This window comes from Mchenga conophoros, linkage group LG23 (assembly GCF_057382185.1).
Source record: "Mchenga conophoros isolate Kocher_MC1m ecotype Shallow Benthic linkage group LG23, M_conophoros_male_GT1.1, whole genome shotgun sequence".
In the NCBI taxonomy this organism is placed as follows: Eukaryota; Metazoa; Chordata; class Actinopteri; order Cichliformes; family Cichlidae; genus Mchenga; species Mchenga conophoros.
The window spans coordinates 48,030,976-48,054,613 of NC_140547.1; the positions used below are offsets into that span (position 1 = coordinate 48,030,976).

The 23,638-nt window shown below is 41.4% G+C and overlaps 1 protein-coding gene across 1 annotated transcript; it reads left to right on the forward strand.

The window, feature by feature from the left end:
* Positions 1-12,850: 12,850 nt before the first annotated feature.
* On the forward strand, positions 12,851-19,551 carry LOC146548199 (protein NLRC3-like). Its single transcript, XM_085265946.1, has 3 exons — positions 12,851-13,124; positions 17,524-19,294; positions 19,374-19,551. The coding sequence occupies exons 1-3, from the start codon at positions 12,851-12,853 to the stop codon at positions 19,549-19,551; spliced, it is 2,223 nt and encodes a 740-aa protein (XP_085122072.1).
* The last annotated feature ends 4,087 nt before the right edge of the window (positions 19,552-23,638 follow it).

Below are 23,638 nucleotides of genomic sequence, written 5' to 3' on the forward strand. Positions count from 1 at the left end.
CAGAACTTGTTTGATTCCCTGTCTGACAAAAAGAAATTAATGCAACGTAAAAATTAGATTTAAAAAATCAGCAGCATCATATGTAACCAGGTCCTAAATTACATATTGTTATAATTACACAAAATTTGTTCTAAAGCCCAAACTGCTCCTGGTATATCTGACTTTTAGCACCTCCAAGCCTGTAGTCATCTTGGTTATTAGTTAGGCCCCTCCCCCGTGTGTCGCTATGTGTATAGGCACTGTTAATGCTAGCATGAACAGATCATTCTTGCTGGCTGTTGTAGTGGCTTGAGCTAACTCTCATCCCAACTGTTTATATTTGGTTATAGGAGCTGGAGTGGGCATTAATGCTCCACAATTTACAAGCTGGGACCTGCCGCTAATCCATGGTTAAAGCCTTTACCCACATCAACACTGCAGGCAGAGGCTAACATCTGCAATACTATTAATAATTACACATAACTGTAGCAACAACAAAGAGAGGCTCGAACAAGAAAGGCTTGAAACCCTTAGAAAAGACTGATCAGAGTTGGTTCAATGAACTCTGATCATGTTCATTCGGAGTTAAGCTCGTGTGTGTTTAGAGACAGAAAGCCATCATGTTACCAGGATTCTCCAGAGAAACACAGAAATAAAGAGCAGAGCCTCCATCTTCATTTAGTGGACAGAGGAATATGATCACAAATCAGTGTGGGCCAAAATTTGTATCTTAAAAACTAGGAGGGGATAAAGTTATACCAACATACTGTAATATTTTTATAATATACACTAGCAAACTTTCATGCTGTGTGTGATATTAAAAATATTGTATTGTGTGATATCACATTCTATTGTGATCCAGCATTTTAATCTGACCTTTGATTTCTAAATGCTTCATTAAACTGTCAAATATACAAATATAGACAACTGTGGGATTTGTCTAAAGTATTTGCATATGCCATAGAAATGTTAGCACTCACAGTTTACTGGGCAAGGTTTATGCAAAGTTTCAACAAGACCAGTCCACTTATGACAAACGCGATCATACGAGCATTATAGTACGATGCAGTCTCTGCATGATATGACTATCTATTCAGCTGTAACCTGACAGGGACAAAGTCTAGGAGACAGAAACTGGAGATAGACACCATTTACTGATGGACCTGTTATATTAGGTGACAATTCCACGTGAAAGTCAAAAGAAATGAATACATACAGGGCAAGTCTTTATGAGGCAAACATGATGTGCATCTCACACGAAAGCGATTTAGGTGATTTTCTGTGAGAAATGTGTAAAAAGATCCGTACTCTGAATTTCAGATACTATTGATCTGTTTGTTGTGTGTCTGAGGGTTTACGCAGGGACGTTTTGTGTAAGCACTGATTGCTACAGTAGCATCCAATCAATGCTTACAGTGCAAAGAAACTGGCCTACAGTCTGACAGCTGCATTAATGTCTACACAATCTAAGAGTTTGAAAGATGGACACACGTGAGATGATCATAAATCCACAACAGAATCCTTTCTGTCCTAACATACTGATGAGAAAATAACTGAAGCACTCGTGTCAAGAACAACAACAAAAAAGGGAAACATGCCTAACTTGGATTTCAGTGATTGTGAAAACAAACATATGCAAATGAATTTCCTCTGTGCGCTTTGCCTAATTCAGGAAATCACTATCAGTCAAGTTGAGTGTGAGTCAGTGAGTATGTTATGTTCACATAGACTGTTACCTCAGGGGCTAACTTACCAGATGAAATGAACCTTTATGGAACGGAAACCCAGAATTTGTTTCAAGTCACATTTTAGCTTAACCTGCATGGTGGAAAGTGCCTGTACCAGAGACATGATTGTTGCTGCTTAGGTTAAAATATCTAGTATATGTCAATAATGTAACAAAAAAGAAGAAGAAAATCTGTGGCGGTGTAAAAGTCCCACTAAATGCGTCTCTCGGTGTACATCTAAACTATATAACGATTAACCGCCAACTGTGAGTTCAATTTAAATTTTCCTTTACAAATGTGTGTTTGTTTAGGAAGGAAAAAAATGTGTGCGCACAGTGTTCGGCAATATAGACTCAAAGGCAGCACCAAGACTGGCACGAGACTATTTCCACTGCACTGAGGGTGGGAACTCCAGGCCTCGGGGCCGCTGTCCTGCAGGGTTTAGATGTGTCCTTGATCCAACACAGCTGATTTAAATGGCTCATTTTGAACGTTGACATATACATCAAGGAATGGACCAGCCACTGCACTGATGTTAAACCAGTTCAGAAGTTCATTTATCATCATGAACCACCAATTTATGAGCAGACAAACCAAAGTACACTCCAAGATTCAGTTGCTTGTAGAAGCACGTTTAGCAGCAACAGCTCAAAGTCATTGTTTTCTGTATGACTATCAGTCTCTCACATCATTGGGGAGTCATTTAGGCTCACTCTTCTTTATAATGTTGCTTCACTTCATTGAGGTTTGCACAAATTTGTTTATGCAAAACTCACGACCACACTACTTCTATTAAGCTGATGTTTAAACTTTCTAAAATATAAAACCTGCTAGACACCGGTGTTGTGCCAAAAAGTGATTGTCTGCCAAAAACTGATTTCTGGTATTTGCCAAAAAGTGATTGCTCGTATTTAAACTGCTATAAGTAACTTGTTGGGCTATAATATGTGAAACATATGTCAAATGCTTCCCTCATGGATGACATAAAGTCATCTTGAGCCACAAACAACATTCGTGTAACAAGGTAGAAGCCGCGATCAGTTTTTGGCAGCGACTTTTATATAACCTTTATTTATTTAGTTAAAAAAAAATCTCATTAACATTAAACATGTCTTTTGTAAGAGTAAGTTGGCCAAGAGGAAATATTACAATAGTTCAGTAAAAATATTTTAAGTGGGGATAAAGGAGCGGATTGGTTATAATGTAAGTACAGGGTGGGCCATTTATATGGATACACCGTAATAACATGGGAATGGTTGGTGATATTAAAGTCCTGTTTGTGGCACATTAGTATATGTGAGGGGCAAACTCCTCAAGATGGGTGGTGACCATGGTGGCCATTTAGAAGTCGGCCATCTTGGATACAACTTTTGTTTTTTCAATAGGAAGAGGGTCATGTGACACATCAAACTTATTGGTAATGTCACAAGAAAAACAATGGTGTGCTTGGTTTCAACGTAAACCTCCAGCAGAACCAGGCTCAGGGAGGGGCGGGGCCATCTGCTGACCGGTTGGGGTGAGAGAAGGAAGACAGGATGAAGACATGCTGTGGAAGCGAGACAGAGATTAATAACAGATATGATTCAATGCAGAGAGGTCTGTTAATACATAGTGAGTGAACCAACCAACCACAGCATCTGTGGTGAGAGAGTCATCAAGGAGTTCAGGCACTCCATCAAGCTCACAGTCACAGACTCAGGTGAGATTCTAGAGTTGCAGGGCTTCCTCCAGAGCAGCTGTTAGAAACACAGCTGCATCTTCTTTCTCTCACACACAGAAAAGAGTGAGACAGAGTGAGGCATCAGGGAGTTTAATTACCAGCTTTAAGACAAATGAATGAGAGTGCTGAATGATAGCACTCATGAGTGGTGCAGCATGCTTTAATTACTACCCACTAGTGAATGTGTCAGCAGCTGAAACTGTATTAATGGTGATTTAAAGAAACGAGTCCCAGTGTGTAGACCAGGCAAGCTGCTTCACTTGTAACACACTGGCAGAAACCCCAAGTCAGTTAGGATGACTACCTGAACATTTGAATGTTTCCACTGGTCACTGAGGTGGTACGTTACAGGGATCCAGTCTGTTCATTTACAGGACTCTACTAGAGCTGCTTTGCATGACTCACAGTTGAAATAATGCTTCTTTGTCTGATGCAGGGCCTTGGTTCACCCCATCAGTCGTGCAGGGGGTCGTCTGCTCTGCAAAAGTACACTTTAATGTAAACTGTGCAGCAGTGCTGCAAACTAATCCAGACGAAATAAAAGCACAATGTCAGGAGCTACTGCAGTTCAGCATCAAACGTAGGCCAAATCAATCATTAATATGATTTTCATGATCATCTTGTTTGTCTTAATGTTCTTATGATTCAAAGAAACATCCAGCAGCTGTGAGATCGGCTGTACTGATTTAAAATGAAGTGTGTACGGCCCCAAAGCCTCTGAATGAGCTGCAGATGTGTTTCAAACTCCTGTAACAAAAGCAAACATGTCTGCATACCGGCTAACTTTGTCCACACACTGTTTCTGCTCTGCAGGTTTCACAGATGAAGATGCAAATAGTGGAGGATACGGGGATGGAGGAGATTGGGTTGGACTTTCATTAATAGTTTGTCTGTTAGTTTGGGCTGTTTGTTGTTCCTGCTGCTTCCGCTGTCGTCATAATTACCTGCAAGGAACTAAAGCCATTATAGCAGCATCCTCCTGAAAACAACATCTGCTCTGCTTTTCCACAAGAATGAAGATGCAGAGGTCTGGCTTTAGGATCTGAGCTCAGATAACATCTGGAGTTTAAAGCATCATTTTAATCTTCTTCTGCACAAAATGGCTCAGTCGAGTGCTGCCAACTCCAAGAGGTTTTTGGAGGATCGGGTGATGGAGATCTATAAAGTAGGAGTAACATTATATAGCTACTATGTCAAAATTCTATAGTATGGTATATGATATGGCACAGCCCTGCTGTAAAGATCAAATGTGTGACAGTGAAAGGTGCTACAAAGAAGTCGGGAGAGAAATGCTGCAGAAAAGTCTCTTTAGCAAACAACGAGCAAACATAAAGCCCGTCCATTTCACATTTAAGGCAGGTAGTATGTTTGTTTTTCTAATGTTGACAAACTGACCCTCCATCCATCCACTTCTGCTGATCCTTTTCAGGGTCGCGGGGGCGCTGGAGCCTAACCCAGCTGTCTTAGAGCGAGACAGACTGAAGACCTGTCCAGTCCGCTGTCCCTACTAAGTGCATGTCCTTGAAACAGTGGAATAAAAACTAAAGCAATGACAAATAATGATCCTCATCATCAACATTACTACCGAAATGTGAACTAGCAAGTACAGCCTGAGCTCATAGAAACAACATCTTTGTAATCTGTAACAGTTTTGGATTTTTGGACATGTTAAACAACTTTTAAAGAGTTTTTCACAAAGATGCTGAACATTAAATGCAGGATGCCACAGACATCCATTTTAGCCAACAATCTGCCATCTTCACCTCCAGTGTTCAAATAAAACGGAGACGTTGTGACATCAGCAGGAGACAGAGATCAGCTAGAGACACGCAGACAGTTTAAGCAGGCTGCTGTTCAAGTGGAGGCTGGTATGAATCCTGCTTCTGTTTATGTTTCCTGTTGAACAAAAACTTGACCAGAAACTGACATACCAACTTTCAGACTAGCAGATCCATCCTCCTTCCCTCCATCCTCTGTGTGTCCTTCTGTCTGACCTGCAGCTGAGAAACAGGTGTGAGGTGTCAGCTGTCAGGTAGGTGATGAGTGAAGAACAGAACAGAATCCATTTCCTCTTCAAACTGCTGTCAGACATGAGCTGTGTTCCAATTCGTCGGCTGCATCCTTCGGAGGACCCGGCCTTTGCGGTCTACGTGGGCCGGGATGGTGGGGACAGAGAGGCTGTAACTACATCTGCTGGTGTCACTGTGACCTCAGAGCAGTTTACATGAAACATGAAACGAATTACAACTTTTGCGATATTGACCAGCTCATGATGCAGAGTGTAGACTGTATCTGTGATAATGAAAATGATTTAAGGACTGGTTTATGACACGTCTATAAAAAATATAAAGTCTGTACAAATGTGAAACTACAAAGTTAAAAGCAGCTGGAACGACAGCTGTTCAAAGCTGAACACTTACATCAGCCAGAAGACAGAGTGAGTCCTCCATCTCTCTGAAGGAGGCCATCGTGGTGAGCACAGATGCAGCAGCAGTGTGGATGTGTCCACTCTCACAGTGTCTCTCTTTCAAGTTTGTCCTCACATTCTCAAAAAAAGAACATGTCTATGCAGATGCCCAGAGCCTAACAACACACCCGCTATAAAAACTTTTGCACCACCAGATTTTCATATACTTACATTTGAAAGTGTTCGTCTCCTGCATTAACTCCCACTTCGATCACTATCATTATCAGAAAAATATCTCCTGTATGGCCCGCAATGAATCCTGGGATATGTTGGGCCACAAAGGACACACCTGACCCATCCTTCAAATTCAGGGAAATGAAGGACGCATTTGGAAGACTTCAAATTTGAACAGCCTTCGTCGCGTCCATGTGATACAATTTCCTACAAATGTGGCATTCGAAGCATCCTCTCCCTGAATTTGGAAACACCCAATGTGATGATAGAGAGCAGGAAGAACCAGTCTCAACAAGAGACACACACACCTGATTTCCTGTAACTGCAGAGGGGAGGAGCCACCCGAGCAGGTGGGAACAGGAAGAGAAACAGCTGAGCCTCCGTCAGAGCAGCAGGAGGACGGTGGAGCTGAGGCAGGGTGAGTGTTAACACCACATTGTTGTAGTTTTGCTGTCAGAGTCTCTGAGTGTGTTTGTTTGTGTGACTGTAGAGAGAAGAAGAGTCACAGTGAGCTCTGTAGCTGTGATTGGCTCAATAATCACCTTCAATGGACTGAACGCAGAGAACGAGCCGAGGAACCTGACAAACCTGTTTGTGTGTGTGTCTGTGTGTGTGTGTGTACCTGTTTAGACATGTTTGTGAGGACAAAGAGTTGGTATGCTACTATGTGGGCTAATAGAGTCCCACAAAATGGCCGTCCCCACGAGTTTGAGGATATTTTTGAGGCTTTTTGGTGTCCTCACTAAAATCTGAAAACAAGTGTCTGTGTGTGTGTCTGTGTGTGTATGTGTCATAAAGAGAGTCGAGTTCACGGTCGCACACTTTCTATCTCAGAGGCTGTATCCCAATTCTTCGGAGCCCCTCTGATGACATGGTCCAAAAAATAAATAAATTGTGGCCACAAAATACTACTTCGTGCGCACGAAATGCTAATTTGTGGGCACGAAACACTTGACCAATAACCGTGATCCTTCCCAGGCCCTTGCAGTTGGTTGACAATAAAATCTATCCCGGCGTCCAGGCCCTGTAAAGCAACTGGGCTCTCAGTATCCTGTTTAAATGTCTCTCCGTAATAATGGTTCCTTGCATTGCAGGCTTTTCAAAATGCATTGTAGCTCATTCCCAGCCTAAAATAAAACTCACTCATACCGTCTCTGTCCACGGTGTATAGGTTTAGCCTACTCTCATGCTTGTGTCTCTACGCAGCTGTCCAGGAATTGTATCAATATGATGTTGCCACAAATGCGTAATTCGTTGCCACGTTATACCCATTTCGTGCTCTCGAAAATAGTATTTCGAGGGTATTTTGTGGCCACAATTTATTTATTTTTGGACCATGTCATCAGAGGGGCTCCGTACAGTTCAGGTACTATTATTATACTATTAGTGTTAATTGTACTTTCTGCAGTGTTTAAATGATTACATATACACACAGTTACTGTCCCTCCACACATACGACTTGGTTCTCCTTCTATGCCCCAGCTTTGTTTACTTTTTCCCACCGAGGCTTCTAGACTTCTGATTGGCCAGCATTTCTGCACGGTTAGGAATATATCTCCACCTGTTGCTTTGGCATGTTCCTAGCAGTGTTTTCCTTCATTTCTGCCTTTACGTGTGGACGGGATTATTTTTGAAAACAAAAACGGAAAATCTCCGTTCTCAAAAATACCCGTGTACGTGTGGACGTAGCCTCAGTCTATGTATTTACTGCTTTGTGGTGAAGGTCCGTGTCTCATGTCAGTGTGTTTAGTTTGCGTTTCCTCTGTCTCATCTTGTCAATCACTCCCAGCTGTGTCCTGGGACAGGGATAAAGGGCAAAAAAACAAAAACCAACTAAATAAGCAGACAAAAAAAAAAAAAAAATATATATATATATATATATATATATATATACACACACACACATACATCAATCACCTGGATCACCTGTTGAGAAAGAAAAAAGAAAACAAGCAGAAGAAAACGAGAGCAATACAATAAACAACATCACAATGATATATAGTAATATAACAGTAAATACTAAATATTAAACATTATTGTGCAGCACATAAGATCAACAGAACACAGTGTGCTTTGAGGTACACTCTAAGAACTAAAACTGATAATTACTTAAATATTTTGGTGCAACACACTGACATTTTAGACCTTCTTCAGAATACTGTATATACTATGGGCATCATGGTGCTGATCCAGAATCCTTACATTATTATTTATTACTAGAGCTACAATAATAAAGCAATGAGGAGGGGGAAGTAATAAATATGAAATAATGTATTTATGATGATTCCATTTGTTTCACTATCCACTCTGTGCAGGGCAAAGCTTATTACATGTATAGAGATACAATCATTTTACTGCTGTAAAATCCAAATTTTGTCTTATTTAAAATATAAATCTAATATAATCTGCATCTTAATGTATGTTCTTTAAAATACAGTGTGTTTTTTAATATATTATAATTATAATAATGCATAATTATGTGGACATGCATATTAGATCGTTTTTTAGTGAAATATAATCCCCCCAGAAGGGCAGGAAATGCTCTGTAACTTACTTTAAAACTAAATATGTTCACTAAAACGGTGACAGAGCTACAGACCCATGACAGCCTTACACAGGTAGCCAGCAGCTATGACCAGCACTACTTGTGCAGTTAATAAAAGGACAGGTAATGTTTGTCACGCTGTTGCACACACAGCACGCTCGTTTGTTTCAGTTCGTCAAATTGCCACAAGACAACTTACCAACGTGTACGTAATAAGCCAATACTCCTGGGTGCTACACACTACAGTGTACGCTGTACACCTACTTACTGGGTTTGTCGCATCAGTCTGTGTCTCTGAGTTAACTTGTCAAGGTCAAGGTCAGATTTATTTATATAGCACATTTCCAACAGCCGATGCTGCACAAAGTGCTTAACAATAACAATAAAATTAAAAACTACAGTGTAATACAATAATAACAATAGAAACAATAAAATAGAAGAATTGAAACAATACTAACTAATTCAGATAAATCCAAAATGCTTGGGTCATAATGTGTTAAAAGCCAGAGCGTAAAAGTGTGTCTTTAGTAAAGATTTAAATTGCTCAAGAGTTTGAGCAGATCTAATATTAAAGGGGAGACTATTCCAAAGTCTGGGACCTGCCACAGAGAAGGATCTATCACCACGAGATTTGAGGTTAGTCCGTGGAATGGACAACAATAGTTTTGAACTAGATCTCGTGGGTTTTCCTGGAGCATAGGCAGAGAGGAGCTCTGACAAGTAGGGGGGGGGGGGCTCGGGCGTTGAGTGACTTAAAAACAAAAAGTAAGAGTTTAAATTGGATCCTGTAGGGGACAGGGAGCTAGTGTAAAGAGGCTAAAATTGGGGTTATATGCTCTCTCCGTTTGGTACCGGTTAGCAGGCGAGCAGCAGCATTTTGAACCATCTGAAGGCGATGGATGGTGGCATGATCTAGGCCATAATACAATGAATTGCAGTAGTCCAATCTGCAAGTAAGAAAAAGGTGGATGATACGCTCGAAGACGTCAGCCGGAAGGTATGGCTTTATCCTGGCTAGCTGTCTTAGCTGAAAAAAACAGGACTGAACTACTGCACTCACCTGCTTATTCAATTTAAAAGAACCATCAATGTAAACTCCGAGGTTTTTTACATGTGTTTTACAATACGAGGAGAGGGTACCCAACGTGCTGTCGATATGATTGAAATTGCCAAAAATGACAACCTCAGTTTTGTTTTCGTTTAGCTGTAAAAAATTTAATGATAACCACTGTTTAACGTCGTCAAGGCAGCGTAATAAGAGCTGCGGTTGATCTGATCCTGATTTTAAAGGTAGATAAATCTGTAGATCATCCGCAAAGCAATGAAATGAAATGCTGTACCGCGAGAAGATGGAGCCCAATGGCAGCAAATAGAGTGCGAAGAGGGCGGGACCCAAAATAGAGCCTTGAGGAACGCCGTATTTAAGAGGAGCTAATTTGGAGTTGTGGGGGCCCATATTGACATAAAAGAACCTTTCTGTCAAGTAGGAGCGAAACCACTGAAGGGCAGATCCTTTTAGGCCAGCATGCGATTCTAGCCGTGATAACAGGATGTCGTGGTCAACCGTGTCAAAAGCTGCTGACAAGTCCAACAGTAAAAGGGCAGCAGGGCTGCCAGAATCCATAGTTAAGAGAATATCGTTAAAAATCCTTAAAAGTGCTGTCTCAGTGCTATGTAATGATTTAAAAGCAGATTGAAATTTTTCTAAGATCATATTAGAATCGAGGTGTGCCTGCAACTGTAGATAGACCACTTTCTCCAAAACTTTAGATAGAAAAGGAAGCTTTGAGATGGGCCTGTAATTAGACAGAACAGTTGGGTCCAGGTTTTGTTTTTTAAGAAGAGGCTGAACTACAGCTTGTTTGAAGCATAGTGGGACGCAGCCTGTAGTAAGGGACGTATTAATCAATTTCAGAATAAAAGGGCCAACAATATTAAAAGTGTTTTTGAGCAGACTCGGGGGAAGAGAATCAGAGGGGCAGTGTGATGATCTTAGGCCACTAACTATCGCGGTCAGGTCCTTAAGGGAGACGGGATCAAACTGCTCTAAGACAGCTGAACACACAGGTGGAGGGCTTTGAACTGAGACAACAGACAACGAAACAAGGGCCCTAATCGATAAGATCTTGTTATTGAAAAATGCTAAAAAATCATCGCACATACTTGATGAAGAAGTAACTCCAGGATTATCACATAAACTAAAAAAACGATTAAGAATGTTAAAAAGTACCTGAGGCCTATGACCGTTTGCTGATACTAAGTTTGAGACAAATTGTGTTTTTGCAGTTTTTACAGCTTCTTGATAAGCAGAGAGACGAGTCCTTAAAATCTGTAAGGAAACATACAATCTGTCCTTTTTCCATCTCCTTTCAGCGCGTCTGTAGTCGCGTCTGAGGGAGCGGGTGTAATCGTTCAACCACGGTTCTGATGAACCTGTGTTTCTCTTACAGCTCCGGACCGCAAAAAATGCGCGTGCTCTTTGTGAGCTCGTTCCCGGCTCGTAACCAGCGCGTTCTGCCGTCGAGGGCGATCATTGGTTAAATGTGATCATGTGACTGATGCAAGCCAGATCCTTTTATTTAGCAAAACTGTGATTAATAGTTAAATATTATTGTTGAAGGGCACAGACAGGACTCCGCACGCACGCAGACATTAAAAAAAAATTATATATTTTTTTTTAAAAAGTTGCCTCAACAAAAGGGCACCTTAGGCACCCATCAGGAAAGGGGCGGGTGCTCAAGCCCCTCTAGCCCCCCCCCCCCCCCCCCCCCCCCCTCTGCACGTGCCTGTCGCAGAGAACGGGGGTGTGAGAAGACTCCAAAACCTCCCTCCGCCCGCTCATTGTAGTGTTGATGCATGTGTGTTCTAAGGTGCATTTCCCCAGCTTTGGAAAATTCAGAGGCACAGATGAAGCTGGGGTACACAAAAACTGTAAAGCCAGGTGGAAAAGGTTCAGATAAGATGTCTTCCTGTTCCCCCAGTACGTTAAAGGATCCTCTGATCTTAGAATGTTTCTCTCCGACACTCTCCACAATACTAAGGGGTTGGCAGTCCGTTATAATAAAACTCAGGACTGCATGGTCTAGAACAGACTTCCTAGGTGCTTGATTTCAAAATAATAAAACGCATGTTAATTAAAAAATGATGATAAAGCAGTTCAGTGTCAATATAGGCCGACCTGTGTTCATTCTCGGTGTGTTTGTCTCCTCATTTTCATGTTTGGTTCTGTAATGCCTGAACACTGAGGAGGTGCTTTTGATTGTGTAACAAAGCTCAGCAGAATAGAAAATAAATAATTTACACTGCAAGTCACATTGCTGTTTTTCCTATTCTGATAGATTACACTGAAACAAAGACAGACAAACTATTCCCTTATTTGCAGTTAAAAGATCAAAATGATCCCGCACAGCAGAAACATTTTTTTTTCTTTCAAGCTCAATTTTGTTATGGAGAGATGTTTTTTTTTTTTTGTTTTTTTATCTTTGCGAGAGTAATTTTGGTTTTTTGGGGGGTTTTTTGGTGGCGACTCATCCCATTGACAGATGCAGATGCGGTACCTTTTAAACACAGTTTAGCGCGTTGGTAATGAGCGATACAGCAGCTGTATCGATCACGTGACTTTTTCTTAAAGCGACACACGCACCGATACAGGTTTCGCTCTGTGAGCTTGATACAAGCGTCGGTGCATCAGTGTTGCTGGACCCATCACTACTATATAGTGATGTGTTGTGGTGCTTTGCTCCCACCCCTTGTGTTCCGTGTTTTCGTCTTCCCTTCGTGTAATTCTTCATATTCGTGTACTGTTAGTTTTCCCAGTTTAGGTTTTTGCTTAGTTTCCATGCTCACCTTCGCCATTTCTGTTTGTATCACCATGTGATGAATAAACTCACTTGCATCTGAGCTGCCTGCATAAAGGGTCCTTTAATAATTTACACATGGCTCGCAAACCGTGACAAAAACACTGGAAAAATTGGGCTGTTCTAAAACGTTTGACGGGTAGTGTATATATTTAGTTTATATATTTTCTTTATTTATAATAGTTTGTTTTATATTGTAGCAAAGTGTTACTTGGATACTTCTCTATGTGCTTCTTCGTGTGCAATTTTGTTGCATTCTGAGCCTTAGAAATTTATTGTGATGAACTGCTGTTAGAATCAAGTTAAATTCTGATAAATCAGACAATTACCTCTCCAGCTGTTGTTACAGTCTTTGTTTATCGGGTCCTTACAGGGTAAAAGATGACGACACCTAAAGAAATCCTTCTGGGGACTTTGAAGGATTTGGGACGTGATGACTTTGAAGAATTTAAGTGGCATCTGAAGAACGGGTCTGTAGAAGGTTTACCAGCAATCCCAGAGAGTGAACTGGAGGATGCAGAGAGGACGAACATAGTGGATCTGATGTTTGATACCTACTCTATCAACACTTTTGAAGTCGCTAAAAATCTTTTGGGGAGGTTAAACAGGAATGATCTGTTGGAGAATTTAAATAAAACCATCCCAGAACCCACAGGTAAGTCAGGGAATGACTAAACAAAAAACACATAAACAATAAAAACCTTAGTTAACATTACACAGGTGCCATTAAAATCTATATAAATAATAAATCCAAAACACTTGCCAACACTTTCAGGAGTGAGAGACTGCAGAAAGCCAACAGTTTATGTTTTATGCATCTGCACAAATAACCTCCTGTGTACACATGAATATCTGCTCTTTGGGTTGGTTTGATTAAAATGGGACCAGCAGCAGGTTTTCTGCCCATTTTACAGATTTATATTGTCAGATTGGTTTTAGAGCTGTTTTATCAACATAAATGAGGCGACAACAACAGTTTGGGACACGTCACAAATATGATCAAAGTGCTTTCTCTTAAATCTATTTACCAGTTGAAGGTAAAGTTAAAAAAAATGGCTGCCATTTCTTTCTGCTGTTTGGAGACCCAAACAAAAAAATGCCCAGACAGTAAATGCTTTTTATTATGGTTGATAAACAGGACACTAAGGTGATTGGTCAAAGGTTGGAGGAAAGCCACAGTTCTCCTTATTTGACTGAAATCCACCATTTCAGCTCATGTTTTTTCTTCTGCAGCTTTCTGGGAGATTCCACTTCAGCCTTCTGCTGGCAACGCTCCCGTTACCAAGCTTCCCTTAGGCAGCATCATTAGAAGACATAGCATACATTTACACTGCTATGCAGATGACACCCAGCTCCATCTGTCCATGAAGTCAGATAACACACACCAATGAGTTAAACTGCAGGAACGTCTTAAAGACATAAAGACCTGGATGGCCGCTAACTTTCTGCTTCTTAATTCAGATCAAACTGAGGTTATTGTACTCGGCCCTGAAAATCTTAGAAATATGGTATCTAAGCAGATTCTTACTCTGGATGGCATTACCTTGGCCTCCAGTAACGCTGTGAGGAACCTTGGAGTCATTTTTGACCAGGACATGTCCTTCAACGCACATATTAAACAAATATGCAAGACTGCTTTCTTCCATTTGTGCAACATCTCTAAAGTTAGAAATATCCTGTCTCAGAGTGACGCTGAAAAACTAGTTCTGTCATGGTCCTGGGTCGTTCAGCGTTTTGTTTCATTTTTGGTATCACCTTGTGTACTTTGTGTTAATTCTGATTTTGTATTAGTTCTTAGGTTGATCTCTACCTGTGTCTTTCCTCTGTGTTCTGTTCGTGTCCCCGAGTTTGTGTTGTAAAACAGTCTGTTTCCTGTTTTACTTTGAAGGTTTGTGTCTCGTCTTGTGAATTAGGATCAGCTGTGCTCCCCTCCTGTGTGTCATTCCCTCATTACCTTGTGTGTATTTATAGTATGTGTCTGCCTGTGTTCCTCGTTGTGTCGTCTGCATTACTGTGTTAATCAGTGTTACTACTCGTCTCTCTATCCAGCCTTCTTTGTGTCATCTCTGTGTATTCCCCGCTGTCCTTATGTTTTCAGGTTTGTCTGTTACAGTGGCAAAAGTATTCGGCCCCCTTGAACTTTTCCACATTTTGTCACATTACAGCCACAAACATGAATCAGTTTTATTTGAATTCCAGGTGAAAGACCAACACAAAGCGGTGTACACGTGAGAAGTGGAATGAGAATCATACATGACTCCAAACATTTTTTACAAATAAATAACTGCAAAGTGGGGTGTGCGTAATTATTCAGCCCCCTTTGGTTTGAGTGCAGTCAGTTGCACATAGACGTTGCCTGATGAGTGCTAATGACTAAATAGAGTGCACCTGTGTGTAATCGAACAAGGCCGAACAAGGAGAGCGCTGATCCGAAATGCAGCCAAGAGGCCCATGGTGACTCTGGACGAGCTGCAGAGATCTACAGCTCAGGTGGGGGAATTATTAGTCGTGCACTGCACAAAGTTGGCCTTTATGGAAGAGTGGCAAGAAGAAAGCCATTGTTAACAGAAAACCATAAGAAGTCCCGTTTGCAGTTTGCCACAAGCCATGTGGGGGACACAGCAAACATGTGGAAGAAGCTGCTCTGGTCAGATGAGACCAAAATGGAACATATTGTTCAAAATGCAAAACGCTATGTGTGGTGGAAAACTAACACTGCACATGACTCTGAACACACCATCCCCACTGTCAAATATGGTGGTGGCAGCATCATGCTCTGGGGGTGCTTCTCTTCAGCAGGGACAGGGAAGCTGGTCAGAGTTGATGGGAAGATGGATGGAGCCAAATACAGGGCAATCTTGGAAGAAACCCTCTTGGAGTCTGCAAAAGACTTGAGACTGGGGCGGAGGTTCCCCTTCCAGCAGGACAACGACCCTGAACATAAAGCCAGGGCAACAATGGAGTGGTTTAAAACAAAACATGTCCATGTGTTAGAACGGCCCAGTCAAAGTCCAGATCTAAATCCAATCCAGAATCTGTGGCAAGATCTGAAAACTGCTGTTCACAAACGCTGCCCATCTAATCTGCCTGAGCTGGAGCTGTTTTGCAAAGAAGAATGGGCAAGAATTTCAGTCTGTAGATGTGCAAAGCTGGTAGAGACAGACCCTAAAAAACTGGCAGCTGTAACTGCAGCAAAAGCTGGTTCTACAAAGTATTGACTCAGGGGGCTGAATAATTACGCACACCCCACTTTGCAGTTATTTATTTGTACAAAATGTTTGGAATCATGTATGATTTTCGTTCCACTTCTCACGTGTGCACCACTTTGTGTTGGTCTTTCACCTGGAATTCCACTAACATTGATTCATGTTTGTGGCTGTAATGTGACAAAATGTGGAAAAGTTCAAGGGGGCCGAATACTTTTGCAAGCCACTGTAGTTTTTCCAGTTTAGGTTTATGTTTAGTTCTGCCCTCACCTTGGTTTGTTCACTGTAAATAAAACCTCACTCGCATCTCCACCACTGTCTGCAACTTGGGTCCTCATTTAACTCCACCGCACGACTGCTGCCCCAGCCGTGACAAGTTTATGCATTTATTACGTCAAGGCTGGACGACTGTAATTCATTATTATCAGCAAGTCCTAAAAACTCGCTGAAAAGGCTTCAGTTAATCCAAAATGCTGCAGCAAGAGTCCTGACAGGGACTAGAAAGAGAGAGCAGATTTCTCCTGTATCGACTTCCTGTTAAATCCAGAATTGAATTCAAAATCCTGCTCCTCACATACAAGGTCTTAAATAATCAGGCCCCATCTTATCTTAATGACCTTGTAGTACCATATCACCCTATTAGAGCACTTCGCTCTCGCTCTGCAGGCCTACTTGTTGTTCACAGAGTATTTAAAAGTAGAATGGGAGGCAGAGCCTTCAGTTTTCAGGACCCAAAAAGATAGTTGGGGTTTTTTCTGTTGTATTATTGTAGGTTCTTTATCTTACAATATAAAGCACATTGGGGTGACTGTTGTTGTTATTTGGAGGAATTAATAAAAAAAACTTTTATACTTGAAATTCTTTCATTTATTCTACATATTTATTCATCACTGGCTCCATAGTGTTGTTTATGTAATATGTGAAATGTTGCTAGTATTGATTTGGTGCTGTATAAATAAACATAATTAAATCGAATGTGTCTCTATAAAACCTGCCCTCAGTTATAACCCAAGTGTCAGGGCTCAATGGCTCATGAAAAGGAATGGAGTCAAGCACAGAACCAAAAAACGGAGGCTGAGTGACTTTTAACAGAAATGTATTTTACTAGATTTCTTGACGGAGAAAGCTGAATCACGGCTAAATTCAACAGCAAGCGAGGTATTATGAGAAGTGCAGAGCTGAGGCCAGAACATAAGCTGAGGCAGGTCAAAGGAACAACAGGGGCAGAATCGGGCGAATAGAAACTATCCAGGATCACTGGAACAAAGGAGATAATAATCAGAGTGGTCCACAGTGTAGTGAATGAGTCCAAGATTTAAAAACTAAGAGGTGTTACGTGGCTGCAGGTGGAGATCAGCTGGAGGAGGAGATGAATTAAATCTGGGTACAGAGTGAGATGTGGGTGCACACGGAGGCAGGCAGGTGAGGATGGCAGTTTGCAAGAGTGAGTTTTCCCAGCAGTGGCAGGCCAGAATCCTGAGGCGTGACTTATGGCGAGAGTTGGAAGATGTATCCAGGTGCCGACTAGGGAACAGGAAAAGAGGGTTACGCGAAACAAGCTGAGGAGCACAAGACAAAATGTGAGGCAGAGAACTGACTGTGCTAAGCAGACAATCTGGAGAAGGTTCATTGTGAGTGCTGCTCATAGATACTGCCGGAGTAATTGGCAACAGGTGAGGAGCAGGGAGGAGTGAGGAGGGCTCCACCCAGGGGAGGAGAGCTGATGCTGTGGAAAGTTACTCAGACTCACTCGGATCATGACACCAAGAGTCCAGTGAACTGAACACATAACCACAGTAACCAGAATGCAGTTTTCTCATTTGTGTCATTTGCTGTTTATTCATGCAGAGATTCTCACTGAGTGTCAGCTCAAACTCAAGTCAGACCTGAAGCAGAAGTTCCAGTGTGTGCTCGAGGGGATTTCTACAACAGAAAACCCGACCCTCCTGAGTCAGATCTACACAGAGCTCTACATCACAGGGGGAGGGACTGCAGAGGTCAATGATGAACATGAGGTCAGACAGATTGAAACAGCATCCAGGAAACCAGACAGACCAGAAACAACCATCAGACAAGAAGACATCTTTAAACTCCCACCTGGAAGAGATAAACCAATCAGAACAGTGCTGACAATGGGAGTGGCTGGCATTGGGAAAACAGTCCTAACACAGAAGTTCACCCTGGACTGGGCTGAAGACAAAGCCAACCAGGACATCCAGTTCATGTTTCCATTCACTTTCAGAGAGCTGAATCTGCTGAAAGAGGAAAAGTTCAGCTTGGTGGAACTTGTTCATCACATCTTTACTGAAACCAAAAAAGCAGGAATCTGCAGCTTTGAAGACTTCCAGGTTGTGTTCATCTTTGATGGTCTGGATGAGTGTCGACCTCCTCTGAACTTCCACAAAACTACAATCCTGACTGACCCTAGAAAGTCCACCTCAGTGGATGTGCTGCTGATAAACCTCATTAGGGGGAAACTGCTTCCCTCTGCTCGCCTCTGGATAACCACACGACCTGCAGCAGCCAATCAGATCCCTCCTGACTGTGTTGGCGTGGTGACAGAGGTCAGAGGGTTCACTGACCCACAGAAGGAGGAGTACTTCAGGAAGAGATTCAGAGATGAGGAGCAGGCCAGCAGCATCATCTCCCACATCAAGACATCACGAAGCCTCCACATCATGTGCCACATCCCAGTCTTCTGCTGGATCACTGCTACAGTTCTGGAGTTTGTCATGAAGAACAAAGAGAGCAAAGATCTGCCTAAGACTCTCACAGAGCTCTACCTACGCCTTGTGCTATTTCACCTAAAAACGAAGGACATCAAGTATGATGGAGGAGCTGAGACAGAGTCGTGCAGGAAGATCATTGAGTCTCTGGGAAAACTGGCCTTTGATCAGCTGCAGAAAGGAAACCTGATCTTCTATGAATCAGACCTGACAGAGTGTGGCATCGATATCAGAGCAGCCTCAGTGTACTCAGGAGTGTTCACACAGATCTTTAAAGCTGATGAGTGTCACATGTTCAACAACGTTGTTTACTGTTTCGTCCATCTGAGCATTCAGGAGTTCTTTGCTGCTCTTCATGTCTATCTGACCTTCATCAACTCTGGAGTCAACCTGCTTAAGAAACAATCTCCTCTCTTTAAAATCTTCCAGAGAACACTTACTGTAAAAGACTTCTACCAGAGTGCTGTGGACAAAGCCTTAGAGAGTCCAAATGGCCACCTGGACTTGTTCCTCCGCTTCCTCCTGGGTCTTTCACTGCAGACCAATCAGGATCTCCTATGCATGCTGACACAGACAGGAAGTAGCTCACAGACCAATCAGGAAACAGTTCACTACATCAAGAAGAAGCTCAGTGGGAAACTGTCTGCAGAGAAAAGCATCAACCTGTTCCACTGTCTGAATGAACTGGATGATCGTTCTCTAGTGGAGGAGATCCAACAGTCCCTGAGATCAGGACGTCTCTCCACAGATCAACTGTCTCCTGCTCAGTGGTCGGCTCTGGTCTTCATCTTACTGTCATCAGATCTGGATGAGTTCGACCTGGAGAAATACTCCCGTTCAGAGGAGGCATTGTTGAAGCTGCTGCCAGTGGTCAAAGCATCCAAGAAAGTGCTGTAAGTGAATCTATGAACAAATATGTTTAATAATGCTAGATGAATAAAAGAATATGTCTCCATTGTTATTCTTCCTCAGGCTGAGAGATTGTAAACTCTCAAAAAGAAGCTTTGAAGCTTTGTCTGAAATTCTCAGCTCCCCATCCAATCATCTGAGAGAGCTGGACCTGAGCTCGAACAAACTGCAGGATTCAGAATTGGATTTGCTGTGTGTTGGACTAAAGAGTCCTGACTGTAAACTTGAAACTCTCAGGTAAGGATACAGACGTTTTGACACTTTTTGACTCTTAAATCTGTAAGTTTATCTTGATGTGGACGTTCAAAGTCAGCACAATTTTCCTTTTAAGTTCCTGAGTTTATATTTTTGACTGTCAGGTTGTCTGGACAGATGTTTTTATTTTATTTTATTTTTTTACTTGTCCCTAAAGTCAGAACTAAACCCACATGTAGATGACTTTCTGTTACTGGAGCAGCCTTCCTGAAGACAGCAGTGTGTTTTCATGCTTTTAAAGCCAAACTCACCTTTCAGACCTGGCTTTCATTTATTATCTATTTTTGTTTGTTTATTATATATTTATTTCTACTGTTTAACTACTGCTCACATCTGTTATCCTCCTTTTTAATTGTTCATTTCTTTTTACCCAGTGTTTCTATATTGCACTTTGTATTTGTCTATATTTATCATGCACTACTTTGCTCATTTATTGTTTGGTTTTAATGTTATTAAATTTCGGTTCTTTTGGTATTCGTTATGGCCAAAAAGACACAGCTCAAAAGTGGTCTTTTTACTTTTTAAGTTATTAAATTTGTAACTGTAGTGATTTGTGTGTGTGACAGAGAGGCACTGCCAGGGATTTTTGACACAAGTTGTTCTTGTAAAATCAGTCTGTGAAGGTTCTCAGACATCCAGGTCATCGTAGTCTAAGGAGCTTGGAAAGAAAAGCGTCTGGACTTCTTTAAGTTTCCTTGAAGATGTTTCACCTCTTATGAGAGAAGCGTCTTCAGTTCTAAGGGTCAAATGGTGGAGTGGGGCAGTCAGTGAAAGGGCAATGGTAGTGTCTCAGGGTTTGTATGTTTGGGGGGTTCAGAGGGAAAAGATGAATGCAGGTCTGGAGTTGGTGTGTGAGAGCAGGGAGTGAATCTGATCAAACATGAGTGTCATGAAGCCTGTTTGCAGTTATTTGCACTGTTTTCCACTCTGGATGTTGTTTCTGTTCAGCTGTGAGTAGAAAAGGCTCCATTCTACAACCTGTTTGTGTTAGTTGTTCAATAGAAACATTATTTTGTGCTGATGTTGCACTTCTTTTATTCACAACCAAAGAGTTTTTGACGTCCGCATCAAAATACAAAGATCAGTATTGTCTAATGTTTTGGCTGCAGTGTGTTTTTGCAGACAGGTATAACAGAACAGCTTTAGTGTTTAGATTTTTTAAACTTGAGTATGAACTTATACAAAATGCAGCAAGATATTAAAAAAAAAAGGTGGCATTGTTCCATCTCTGCTTTGATTAGAGACACAGCTCTAATCAAAGAGGTGGTCCGCTTGCCTCCGCCCCAGAGAGAAGGGTTACATCTCCTGGGTTTAGGTGTTTTCCAATTTGTCATCATTTTGAAAAGTTTACATTTCTTCAGTGTTGAGCAGCAGAAATGAGACTTTCCTGTCAGAGGTCATTTTTGAAAAAATGAGGTAAATCAACCATGAAAACCATGAATCAACATGTGAACATGAGCTGATGCTGCTGAAGTGAAGCAAAGTTACAGAGGTTTGATTACAGACACAGCTGAGAGTTTGTAATCTGTCATCATTTTAAAAAGTTTCCATGGAACAGCAGAAATGAGGCTTTACTGTCAGAGGCCGACAGCACTGAACACAACAGCAGACTGGTGGCTAATAAACAGTGAATGATGCAGAAACAGATGTTTGAAGCTGTTCTTGGAGTACACTGAGAGAGAGAGAGCTGTGCAGGCAGGAACAGCCAAAGTCAGAGAAAATTCATGAGCATATTGATCAAACGTGAAGCAGAGTTTGGATCTTCTTTTGCTGCTGCTTCACTCAGTTTTGGTTGGAGACAGATGAAACCTGCAGCTTCAGGATCTGTGAGCTGTCCACTTTCAGCCCCGACGGCGTGTCCGTGTACGTGCCGTCGAGTGAACGATCCACGCTCTGTGTTTCCATCTTTGTGTGTTTAGCTGCTCTCATTTACTGTTTTAGCTGTTTGCTGCTTGTTGAAATAGTTTGTGAGCTTTAACCTGAGATTCTGGCAAAATACATTTATATTAAACATCGATTCAGGATTGAATGAATCAACATCGTTTTATTCAAATTAAAACCATTTAAATGGGAACATGAATTTTTTACAGCCACCTCTAATGCTGGGTAATGTCAGCTGGTCCATGTGCAGCTGGCTGTGAGGCTCAGGGAGCGTCTACAAAGTGCAACACTGAAAGAACATCATCCATAAATATTGAGTAAGAACTGGACTCTCATACGGCGAGACTCAAATGCCTTTAAACATCAGCTTATCCTGCTGATCCAAGTCCAACACTGAGTTTGTAAAAACATGTTTGTCAATCATTTTGTTTGGTTTCTGAGGAAAATGATTCAATAACTTGCTGCTAATACACAACATTTCATCATATTTCCTCATAACCCTCTTTTGTCTGACCATTTGATCCCATTTGAATTTGCAATAAAGGATCCACAGAGTTTGGTGACAATAATGACAGTAGATGTTTGTGTGAAAGTGCTGGAAGCAAATGAGTGTGTGATGTTCTTTCAGTGTTGCACTTTGTAGACGCTCCCTGAGCACTGGTCTCACAGCCAGCTGCACATAGAGACCAGTGTTGTTAGTCCAGGTCAGAAGATGACTTGTTGGAATGAAAATGAGCTTGTAGTTTTTCTGCTTTAATAATGTGACTGGAAAAAGGTGTTGGACTTCAAATATGTCCATTTCTTTCACACTTCACCTTTAAAAGTGAAGCCATGTGGTTCCTGGAAGGGAAAACACGACTTTTTCAAGTCTTTGTCCTGTTTTTATGAGAAATGTACGACTTTAATGTTCTTTTTTTTTTTTAACTAAATTTTTATTATAATTTACAACATTACAACTTGTACTTGTCAGTGTTCACAAGTAGGACAGTTACAGGAACCGCAATGCAGAAATGTAGATTAAAATAAGAACTGCAATTAGGAAGCACAAAACAAAACTGGGAAGCAAAACAAAACCCAAGCAAGCAAACAAACAGACAACAACAAAAACAAAAAGAAAACAAAAACTTTATGTAATATTAAATAACATGTGACAAACTTAGCCGTAAATGGACAAAACGAAACAGACCTATGCTAAATTATTGAAACAGTAAAGCATGTATGGGTCGCCAACGCTCAGTAAACAATTCTCTCTGAATCCGCAGAGCAGATGTTATTTCCTCCATCTGGTAAATTTCTCTTGCTTTATCAATCCACATATTATATGAAGGTGGGTCAAGATTCAGCCATTTAATAGTGATACACTTTAGTGCTGCTGTAAGATTCTTAAGAGATACTTTTTATTGTTTCCCGCAAAACCATTTGGTAAGACTCCTAAAATGGCTAACTGTTGGTCTTTTGTTAATGGTTGTTGGAAAACTGTACTGAAGACTTTAAATATGTCATTCCAAAGTGAGCAGATTTTTGGGCATGACCAGAATATATGTGAGTGGGTTCCTAAAGAAGTACCACAATTTCGCCAGCAGGTGTCAGGATTTGTAGGCTTCATTTTGGCCATTATCTCTGGGGTTCTAAAATATCTCATGACCACCTTCCATTTAAATTCTCTCCACAGCCCAGAATTAGTCACCAGATGGGCTTCACCGAACACCTCTTCCCAGGTGTCCTCTGAGATTTGAGTGCCAGTCTCAGCTTCCCACCTTGCCTTAATATCCAAAGTTGCATTTGTATTGAAACTCATAAATGCGTTATAAAAATGAGTGATTAATTTTGGGGAGGAATTACTTTGAAATGTTTTTAGAAATATTTCCTCAATGGGTGAGGGCTCCAAAACTTGCCTCCATTCTTTATGTTTTGTCAAAAGGCTTCTTAGCTGCAGAAATCTAAAAAAGTCAGAAGAAGGAAGCCGAAACTGACCTCAACTGTTCAAATGAGCTCAGGTGCCCATTCCTCACAACATGACAAAGTTTATGAAGCCCGCTATGTGACCATGCTCTGAAGCCAGAGTCTTCCACAATAGGAGAAAAACCCTGCAGGGAGGAGAGGCTTGATAACATTGAAATTTCTTTTGGAAGACCAAATGATTGTTTGATTCTACGCCAAATCTTTAGTGTGACCCTCGTCCGTTCCCCCAT

Bases quoted from the DNA above. Each gene is read 5' to 3' on its own strand.
- LOC146548199 (XM_085265946.1), top strand. From the start codon at position 12,851: ATGACGACACCTAAAGAAATCCTTCTGGGGACTTTGAAGGATTTGGGA. The intron at 13,125-17,523 runs GTAAGTCAGGGA...TTATTCATGCAG, and splicing joins AACCATCCCAGAACCCACAG to AGATTCTCACTGAGTGTCAG. The intron at 19,295-19,373 runs GTAAGTGAATCT...ATTCTTCCTCAG, and splicing joins AAAGCATCCAAGAAAGTGCT to GCTGAGAGATTGTAAACTCT.